At 46.6% G+C, this 10,667-nt stretch overlaps 1 protein-coding gene across 1 annotated transcript; it reads left to right on the top strand.

The window, feature by feature from the left end:
* The first annotated feature begins 963 nt into the window (after window positions 1-963).
* CCR10 (C-C motif chemokine receptor 10) lies at window positions 964-9,111 on the top strand. The gene is made up of 2 exons (XM_083470466.1): window positions 964-1,030; window positions 7,990-9,111. Exons 1-2 carry the CDS (start codon window positions 1,001-1,003, stop codon window positions 9,055-9,057), a joined length of 1,098 nt encoding a protein of 365 aa, XP_083326592.1. The 5' UTR covers window positions 964-1,000; the 3' UTR covers window positions 9,058-9,111.
* The last annotated feature ends 1,556 nt before the right edge of the window (window positions 9,112-10,667 follow it).

Genomic DNA, 10,667 nt, shown 5'->3' with positions numbered 1-10,667 from the left:
AATCTTTTACAGCTGTAATCCCCTTTTTTCTATAACCTCAACATTTTAGCATTCATTAATTTTACAATATTTCTTAAGATAAATTTTGAATTTCTTCCAATCTTCTTCCGCCGTCTCTTTCCCCTGGTCTCGGATTCTGCCAGTCATTTCGGCCAGTCCCATATAGTCTACCACCTTCATCTGCCATTCTTCCAGAGTGGGTAGATCCTGTGTTTTCCGTTCTTTACCTGAAACTGTTCTTAACCTGAAGCACCACTTTAGCTAATGGGGCCTCCTGCTGCTGTCGCGCCGCCAGAGCACAATTTCTGTTCTCCTGTAGTTCTAAAGGGATCTGTTTCAGGGCTGGCTTTATTGCTCTATGGTGGATGAGAACAGGGAACATAAATGTTCAATCTGCACACATTCCTCTTACCTCTCATAGTGAGAAGCAGCAACTGTCAGAATGACAGTTGCTGAAAACTGCAGGAGCGGATAGTGCCCTTGCGCTCGGATCCTGCCTTTGGGCTTCTCACAGGTCAGCCACTGCGACAACAGAATGCCAGACTAAATGGACCACTGGCGTCATTTTTCACTGGAAAGAGACACAATGTGATGGGTTTGAAGTTGTGTCTTCTATACAACATCACATTTTCATTAATCGGCCCTGAGGAGAGGGAAATTCCGCCCCATCATTCTGCACCCACAAACACTCAAAACAGATTTCATAACTTTGCTTACAAGCATGCCCCGAACAGGTGGAACCCCCCCCCCCAACTTTTAAACTATGTGGGATTCACAACACATTTGCAAATTATCTCCATCGCATGCACCGTGTCGTATCTGCAAAGTAAGCCCAGGCTTGCTAGGTTTAGCTGTGGTTAATGCAGCGCTTATTCTTAGCGTGTTTATCACAGTATCAAGGAGGGGGCGAGCCCTTTCAGAATCAGCCACAAAATCGCTCAGCAGAGCAGCCGGCGTATAAAAAAAACGAGACAGCCTTCAAGGATGTGACTGCGACACGATGGAGGGCAAAGAACACGTTGAAGTTGAGGTAAGTGGGAGAGGACTTGTTCTCAAGAGCGACTGGGGTGTACGCCTTGCAATTCCCCTTTCGAGAAAAGACAAGCAGGAGGAGAAGTCCGTGAAATTACAAGATAGTGGGTAGAGAAAGGTTTTCCCCCCCTCTCGCAGCCCTGGAACCCATGGATATCCAATGAAGCCAAACGCTGGAAGATTTAGGACAGATAAAAATAGCTTATTTACACAGTCAAACTATGGGACTGGCTTGACCAGGACTGTCCCCGACTTCGATGGCTTTAAAAGAGGATTAGACAAACTGTCAATGGCTCCTAGCCGTGATGGTTATGCTCTGTCTCCATCGCTGGAGACATCAATGCTTTCGAATACCAGTTACTGGAAGCCACGGGAAGGGAGGGTGCTCTTGTGTTCGAATTCTGCTTGCTAGTTTCCCACAGGCATCTGGTTTTGCCACCGTGAGAACAGGATGAACCAGCAGGCTATTATTATATATTATTATGCAGCGGGTGGCGCTGTGGTCTAAGCCACTGAGCCTCTTGGGCTTGCCGATCAGAAGGTCGGCAGTTCGAATCCCAGCGACGGGGTGAGCTCCCGTTGCTCTGTCCCAGCTCCTGTCAACCTAGCAGTTTGAAAGCACGCCAGTGCAAGTAGATAAATAGGTACGGCTATGGCAGAAAGGTAAATGGCATTTCCGTGCGTTCTGGCTTCCGTCACGGTGTCCTGTTGTGCCGGAAGCGGTTTAGTCCTGCTGGCCACATGACCCGGAAAGCTGTCTGCAGACAAACGGCGGCTCCCTTGGCCTGAAAGTGAAAAGAGCAGAGGGCCTTCTCGGTAGTGGCGCCCTACCTGTGGAATGCCCCCCCCCACCAGATGTCAAAGAGAACAACAACTACCAGACTTTTAGAAGACATCTGAAGGCAGCCCTGTTTAGGGAAGCTTTTAGTGTATGATGCATTACAGTACAGTGGTACCTCGGGTTCAGTCCTTAATTCGTTCCGGAGGTCTGTTCTTAACCTGAAACTGTTCTTAACCTGAAGCACCACTTTAGCTAATGGGGCCTCCTGCTACCACTGTGCCGCCGGAGCACAATTTCTGTTCTCCTCTTGAAGCAAAGTTCTTAACCTGAAGCACTATTTATGGGTTAGCGGAGTCTGTAACCTGAAGTGTATGTAACCTGAAGGGTATGTAACCTGAGGTACCACTGTATTTTAATATTTTTTTGGAAGCTGTCCAGAGTGGCTGGGGAAGCCCAGCCACATGGGCGGGGTATAAATAATAAATTATTATTATTATTAACCCCATAGTCGCCTTACTGCACTTAACCGTCCAGGGCTCCTTTACCTTTACCTATTATGTTCCTATGGAATCCCAAGCGACAAGCACAAGACTATTCTAGATTATCCCCACCAGTTTATTCCTTGAGATCCTTCCCCCCATCATAATACTTGTGTGTGTAACTGTTTTGTTTGTAACTATAGTGTGCATTTTTGTGTTTTTATATTGTGAACTGCTGCGTGATCCTTGGATGAAAGGTGATGTATAAATTTATTAAATAGTGAAATAATCATCATCAGCACAAACATAGCGGAATTACTTTGAAAGAGGTTGTTATTGGTAGGCAGTGGGGAGCAGAGGGATAGCAGCCCCACCACCCAGTGACTTGCAAAAAGGGAAAAAGAAATCTACTAGCAATTGAGATTAAGCATCCTGTTAGTCTGTACTTGTTATTACCGTATTTTTTGCACCATAACACTCACTTTTTTCCTCCTAAAAAGTAAGGGGAAATGTCTGTGCGTGTTATGGAGGGAATGCCTACGGGTGGCATGCCTACGGATTTTCCTCCTCTAAAAACTATGTGCGTGTTATGATCGGGTGCGTGTTATAGAGCGAAAAATACGGTACTTGCTGGTGCCTGTAAAGCAGTGTACATGAAGAGGTATCTAAAATGATGCATATTGTGGAGAAAGTGAATGGAGAGGTTGTTTCGCTCTCTCTCTCTCATAATACTAGAAACTGGAATCATCCAGTGAAGTCGAATTGTAGAAATTCAGAACAGATCCATACATCACAGAGTTACACTATGCAATTTGCTACCCCAACACAAGGTGGAGACCAGCAGCTTAGATAGCTTTAAAGGGGAGTGACACCAGGGATGGAGAAGGTCCACTTCCAGGGTTAATCCTGGCCCACCCAAAGTTAACCCTTTTATTGCAGGGAGGGGCATGGAGACAGAGCATTTTCTGGAAGCATTTGTTTGGTGTGCACATCTTCATCCGTTTTGCAAACATAAAGGTACGCCCACGTCTAAGCCACGCTTCGCATGCATGTCACATGTCACTGCCCACTTTCGTCACATCACCCATCCCATAAAGAAGAATTCAGAATTCATAAAGCAGAGGGCAGAATTGAGTGACCAGGATGCTCACTGGAGAAGGACGGTTTGTGCATATTACCCCGATCCTGCTCCGACTGTATTGGCTACCAATTAGTTTTCAGGCCCAATTCAAAGTGCTGGTTTTGACCTCTTAAAGCCTTAAATGGCTCTGGACCACAATACAGCGGTACCTCAGGTTACAGACTGTTAAGTTGTGGGTGAACATATCAGACGACACAGCGATTCTTCAAACAGCTCATTTATTCACAGGCCAGAACAGAACTGAACTGAAGGGTTCAGCCAGCCTGCTTATATAGAGCTCCACCACAACGCAACAGTAACCACTTTCTGTAACTATCCAATCACTGAACGTCACTTTCAATCCCTTATTTGCATATGTGGACCTGAGTGAAAACTATCTACAGTATCCCCCTGCTGGCCCAGGGTGAGAACTTCAGTACATAACACAGATGCTTCAGGTTTCAGACTCCACTAACCCAGAAATAGTACCTCGGGTTAAGAACTTTGTTTCAGGATGAGAACAGAAATTGTGCGGCAGCAGCAGGAGGCCCCATTAGCTAAAGTGGTACCTCAGGTTAAGAACAGTTTCAGGTTAAGTACGGACCTCCAGAATGAATTAAGTTCTTAACCTGAGGTACCACTGTACCTCAAGGATTGCCTATATTCATATGAACCTACCTGGACCCTGAGATCATCTTCCGAGGCCCTTCTTCATGTGTCTCCTCCTCGAGAGGGTGGCAACACGAGAACGGGGCCTTCTCTGCAGTGGCTTCCTGTGTGTGGAATACTTTTCCATGGGAAGTTTGCCTGGCGCCTTCATTATATACCTTTAGGTGCCAGGCAAAAATGTTCCTTTTTAACCAAGCCCTTAAAAGGTAATTGGCGGAAATGACTGGCAGAATCCGAGACCAGGGAGAAGAGTTGGTGGAAGAAGACTGGAAAAAGTTTAAAGACTATTTACAGAAATACTGTAAAATTAATGAATGTTAGAAAAATGTCGGAATGAAGTTATATGGCTTTAGTAGAAATGTTATAAGGAATTAAGTATAAATAGATTAATAGAAAATTAAAGGGAAAACTAAGGTTAAAATGTGTTAAGATAACTATAGGATAGAAAGCAGAGGAAGATGGAAAGGAATTGCTGAAACAATTAACAGAAGTGGAATACAAAAAGGGAGGTGTGAGGAGGTCACTGAAATAAGTGAATGAAAGATAAGATATTGAAACTGTTCGATGTGTTTTTTATTTTTTATTTAAGTTTTTGTTTTGCTTTGTTAGTTTAATGTCTTAGTGTTTTGTATTGTTTTTGTATTGTATTGTATTGTTCATTCTTTTTTTGTAATGTTTAAATTGTTGGAAAAGTAATAAATATTATTTTAAAAAATAAAAAATATAAGGTAAAGGTCCAGTTAGGTCCAGTTGTAGATGACTCTGGAGTTGCCGTGCTCATCTCGCTCTATAGGCCGAGGGAGCGTTTGTCCGCAGACACCTTCCAGATCATGTGGCCAGCATGACTAAGTCAGAGTGGTACCTATTTATCTACTTGCACTTTGACATGCTTTTGAACTTCTAGGTTGGCAGGAGCAGGGACTGAGCAACAGGAGCTCACCCCGTTGCAGGGATTCGAACCGCCAACATTCTGATCAGCAAGCCCTAGGTTCTGTGGTTTAGACCACAGTGCCACCCCACGTCCCAACCAGGCCCTTGGCTGACCTAATCAACATCCTATACCCTTTAAAATATGTTGTTTTGCGGGAAGTGGCCTGTTGGGTTGTTTTTGTTGTTATTATGTATTTTGTGGTTTTATATCTTGATATTATTTTGTGAACCGTCCTGAGATTCACAGGTATAAGGTGGAATAAAAAATTTATATTTATTATTATTATTATTATTATTATTATTATTATTATTATTATTATTACCACCATATTGGCCCAAATATAATATAATCTGCACCTGAAAATAAGCCACACCTTTAAAATTAGAGGGGGAAAGAAAAAATACCCGAATACAGTCATACCTCAGGTTACAGACGCTTCAGGTTGCGCGTTTTCGGGTTACGTATGCGCCGAAACCCAGAAGTACCGGAAAGGGTTACCTCTGGGTTTCTGTGCTTGTGCATGTTCAGTTTCTGTTAATTGGTTCTCGTGGGAAACTTGCAGATTCTAGCTTCACCAATTAACTCAAGCTGGTGTCAATTTACTCTTGGCAGAAAGCCCAGGTCTGCTTGACCTAGAAACTACTCACTCTGATTGGTTAACGACCAGCACTCAACTCTGTTATCAAGGGATTGTTAGCTCAGTTTGATGTGAGGTGTGTTAGGAGTTAGAAGTGCTGTGTATGGTTTTGAGAGAGAGAAAGAGAGGATTTATTTTGCTTTTATTTGTATGCAGAAACTCTGCTGGTTTTATTTTTCCTTTTAATAAATCCTGTAAATAGTTATTCTGAGTCTAGCTGACTAGTCATTACCGCCGCAACTAGCTTCTTCGCTGTGCAGGAAAACTCTGCTACGTTTGGGCTAAAGCCAGTAGGGCTATGCCTGACACTTCAAAGTTCCATGAGGTTATGGGCATTGTGCTGCCAGCCTGAGTTGCGGTGGTGTCAGCATTAACGGCGTTGGTTCCAGTAGTTCCAGAAGTTGTTGTTCTCTGGCTGGTTCCTGACCGTGGTGAGCTGGTGACGCAGCGGACGCAAGGACAACAGCTGCAGCGTGTGAGTGCTGGGTGCTGTGGTTCCTGTTTTCTCTCTCGGTGGTCGTGAGTAGCTGGTTCCGGGTTCCAGGGACATCGCTCTCAAGATGGCCTCACAACCAGTTCAGATGGCTTTTGAGCGTCTGAATGACTCCAATTACTTGCTGTGGTCGGAACGCATGCAGGAAAACTCTGCTACGTTTGGGCTAAAGCCAGTAGGGCTATGCCTGACACTTCAAAGTTCCATGAGTGCAGAAGCACTAAATCGTGCTTTGTGCATGCGCAGAAGTGCTGAATTGCGACCCGCGCATGCGCAGACGCGGCACTGCGGGTTGTGAATGCTGCAGGTTGCGAACGTGCCTCCCGCACGGATCACATTCGCAACCCGAGCCAGTGTGGTGTAGTGGTTAAGAGTGGTAGTCTCGTAATCTGGGGAACCGGGTTCGCGTCTCCGCTCCTCCACATGCAGCTGCTGGGTGACCTTGGGCCAGTCACACTTCTCTGAAGTCTCTCAGCCCCACTCACCTCACAGAGTGTTTGTTGTGGGGGAGGAAGGGAAAGGAGAATGTTAGCCGCTTTGAGACTCCTTAAAGGGAGTGAAAGGCGGGATATCAAATCCAAACTCCTCCTCTTCTTCTTCTTCTTCCCTGTATAAGCTGCTCCATTCCTGGCTGCATACTGGGGGCAGGGCTACGTTGACGGCGGCCTTTTCCCTTTCTTGCTTCCCAGTCTTGGTGGAGAGGACGGGGGTGCCACATGTGGGGCGGCCACCGCTTTGCTGCGCTCCTGGCGCTATTTGCCGCACGCTCCTGGCTGCATACCGTAGGGTTGTGAATATAAGACACACTTTTAACTTTTCATGGTCGGATTTTTTTTAAAAAAATAATTTTTTTATTGGTTTTACAACATTTTTTAAACAATACAAACAAATAAAAAGACATACAAACATGTATAATTTCATAACCTTTTTTCATATCCCTCACTTCTCGGACTCCCCCATACCTCCCCTTTCTGCATCCCAATTTCCAAAATTATTTCAGCAGCTTCTAAATAATTTTATCAAATATATGTCCTCTTAGTCTTTTCTTGAACTTAATCTTATGTCGCTGTAATCCCCTTTTCTTTCTCAACACCTCGACATTTTAGCATTCATCAATTTTATAATAGTTCTTAAGATAGATTTTAAATTTCTTCCAATCCTCTTCCGTCGTCTCTTTCCCCTGATCACGGATTCTGCCAGTCATCTCAGCCAGTGTCATGTAGTCCATCACTTTCATCTGCCATTCTTCCCGGAATTTGGGAGAAAAGCAAAGCTCAGATTCAGGCCAATGCAGTAATACAGTGGAACCTTGGGTTAAGTACCGTATTTTTCGCTCTATAAGACGCACCAGACCACAAGACGCACCTAGTTTTTGGAGGAGGAAAACAAGAAAAAAAAATATTCTGAATCTCAGAAGCCAGAACAGCAAGAGGGATCGCTGCGCAGTGAAAGCAGCAATCCCTCTTGCTGTTCTGGCTTCTGGGATAGCTGCACAGCCTGCATTCGCTCCATAAGACACACACACATTTCCCCTTACTTTTTAGGAGGGAAAAAGTGTGTCTTATAGAGCAAAAAATACGGTACTTAATTCGTTCCAGAGGTCCGTTCTTAACCTGAAACTGTTCTTAACCTGAAGCACCACTTTAGCTAATGGGGCCTCCTGCTGCTGCCGCGCTGCCGGAGCACGATTTCTGTTCTCACCCTGAAGCAAAGTTCTTAACCTGAAGCACTATTTCTGGGTTAGCAGAGTGTGTAACCTGAAGCGTATGTAACCTGAAGCGTATGTAACCCGAAGTACCACTGTAATAATACAGCATGATAATAAGCACTTCCCCCCTGCTTTGCAGGAGCCGATTGGTTGGATGAATGAGCCAGGGGTCACCACCGAGTGGTACCCGTGGGATTACAACGCATCGCCGCCAGACCTGCCTGAGGTGTGCGAAAAGGCAGCCCTCCGTGCTGTGGCTCACATCTACCTCCCCGTCACGGCTGTCCTCTTTTGTGTGCTGGGCGTCCTGGGCAACGGGATCCTGTTGCTGGTGCGCACCCGCTATCACACGGCCCAGTCCCTCGGGGACGTCCTGCTCTTGCACCTTGCCGTCTCTGACTTGCTGCTGCTCCTGACGCTGCCCGTGGGCGTGGCTGGGATGGTGGGCAACTGGAGTCCGGGCACCGGCACGTGCCAGGCCTTGCAGGGCCTCCACGCCCTCAACTTCTACAGCGGCTTCCTGTCCCTCATGGGCCTCACGGTGGACCGCTACGTGGCCATCGTGGGGGCACCAGTCGCCCATCGCCTGCACTCCTCCGTTACCTGCTGGGGTCGGCTTTGCTCAGGGCTGGTGTGGCTGCTCTCCGCGGCTCTGGCACTGCCCCACTTCTTGTACGCCCGTGTAGAGGACTACGGGGGCGTGAGCCTCTGCAGGGTGGCAGACGTCACAGCGGCCATCAGCCTGGTGCAAGTGGCCTTGGGTTTTGTGCTCCCGTTCGCAGTCATGGCGGCCTGCTACACAGCGATCGCCCGCGCTCTCTTGGCCTCCCCGTGTGCCCAGTCTCTCAAAGCCCTGCGCTTGATTTTGGCCCTGGTCTTGGTCTTCCTGGCTTTGCAGCTGCCCTACGCACTGCTCACCGCACTGGACACAGCCGATTTGATGGGACACCAGGCGTCGAGCTGCAAAGTCATGCTCCGCCGGGACTTGGCTCTCCTCATCACCAGTGCCTTGGCCTTTGCCCGCTGCTGTCTGAACCCTGTGCTCCACACCTTCCTGGGCATGCGGTTCCGTAAGGACCTGCAACGGCTGAGCCGGGATATGGGCTGCCTGAGGCAATGGGCGTGTTGCGGTGAAAAGCCCAGCAACTTCAGGCAGCAAGCATCGTTCACCACCCATCTGGAAGGAATCTCAGGAGTGGCACCATGAAAGAGCAGCACCCGAGTGCCACCCACCCGGGAAGAGTCTTGGCATCTTGCAAAACCCACACCCGTTTCCTGCATTTTTTGGCAATAAAGCCTTTATTTTAGGATGATGCTTTGTCGTTCTTAATTTCACTGTACGCTGTGAGGACCACATGGACACTCTATTGTGTGCAATGTGCAGGGTACCCACGTGATCTAGAAAAAACCTGGTCCTTTTCCCTTATGGGTCCATATAGAGTCCTTAAGTAGGTTCCCTATTGGGAGGAGAAAATGACAGAGGGCAAGCAGAGAATACTGAGAAGCAAAGCAGCTAGTAAGCCTGATCTTTATTGATCTGTAGCAACAGGGTGCTCCCTTCACACGCAGGAGAGAGGAGGAACCCAGAAAAATGGTGAGAACTAACTAAGGTACCACTGTATAAGCATTGCTGTTTTCCATAGTGCCCTGCAGGGGTCAGCAGAGACAAGTATTTCCCTTGCTATTTGTCCTTTTCTTCACATCTGAAACCAATGGTCCCACAGTGCTGGGTTTATTAAGGTCTTCTCAGTCAATCTGTATAAATTATTTTAATGTTTCCATAGGGGGAGAGCTCTACTTAATTCTTTTCCTCCCTCTGTTGAGGTTACTTCAGGGCTAGGTACTTGGCCCTCAATTTCCTACACACTGTCCTGGGGTGACTTTGTAATACAGTGGTACCTCTGGTTAAGTACTTAATTCGTTCCGGAGGTCTGTACTTAACCTGAAATTGTTCTTAACCTGAAGCACCACTTTAGCTAATGGGGCCTCCCGCTGCCGCTGCACGATTTCTGTTCTCATCCTGAAGCAAAGTTCTTAACCTGAGGTACTATTTCTGGGTTAGCGGAGTTTGTAACCTGAAGCGTATGTAACCTGAGGTACCACTGTATGCATGGATTTCAGCATCACCTGTATGTTTATAACATTCAACTCCACTTCTCTACCCCAAACCTTTCCCCACTCCAAATCTTCATCTCCAACTTCTTCTCTGATATTTATCTTTGTTGTTGTTGTTTAGTCGTATCCGACTCTTCGTGACCCCCTGGACCAGAGCACGCCAGGCACTCCTGTCTTCTACTGCCTCCTGCAGTTTGGTCAAAGACAGCCATCTTAGTTGCGTTGACAGTGCAAAGGGGGGCGGGGATAATCGAAAAATTTAAGGTGCTGGAATGCCGCAGGGACCATAGAACACCAGTCCTAAAGGATCTACGGTGGCTCCCAGTATGTTTGCGAGCAGAATTCAAAGTGTGGGTTCGGTATACCTGAAGTAGGGTTGCCACCTGGTCCTTAAAAAGCAGAGTTTTAAAATCCCATCCTTGGCAGCAAACTTAAAAGGATAGGAATCAGGCTGCAAAACCTTGTGTGGAGCAAGTCCAGCCATGAAGCTAGCTGCCTCCCCCCCCCCCTTTGCCCCACTTAAGAAAGAATCTGGTATCAACCTGGGAACTTTAAAAATAAGCTTTACTTACTTTATAATCATGCATCGGTTCACAACAAAATAGGCATTAAAAACTGTACAGGAAAAATACTGATACATTTGCAGGAGACCCTAAACACTAGAAATTGATAAATGGTAGGATTTTGATTAATTGGGATATC

The sequence above is a fragment of the Podarcis liolepis genome (assembly GCF_965112155.1).
Source record: "Podarcis liolepis genome assembly, chromosome: 13".
In the NCBI taxonomy this organism is placed as follows: domain Eukaryota; kingdom Metazoa; phylum Chordata; class Lepidosauria; order Squamata; family Lacertidae; genus Podarcis; species Podarcis liolepis.
Note: the sequence above shows the minus strand (reverse complement) of the source record. Positions and strands in the feature narration are given on the sequence as shown.

What these genes read in the sequence shown, in the direction of transcription:
- CCR10 (XM_083470466.1), top strand. Translation starts at nt 1,001, where the DNA reads ATGGAGGGCAAAGAACACGTTGAAGTTGAG. An exon ending in AAGAACACGTTGAAGTTGAG is followed by an intron (nt 1,031 to 7,989) that starts GTAAGTGGGAGA and finishes CCTGCTTTGCAG; the next exon opens with GAGCCGATTGGTTGGATGAA.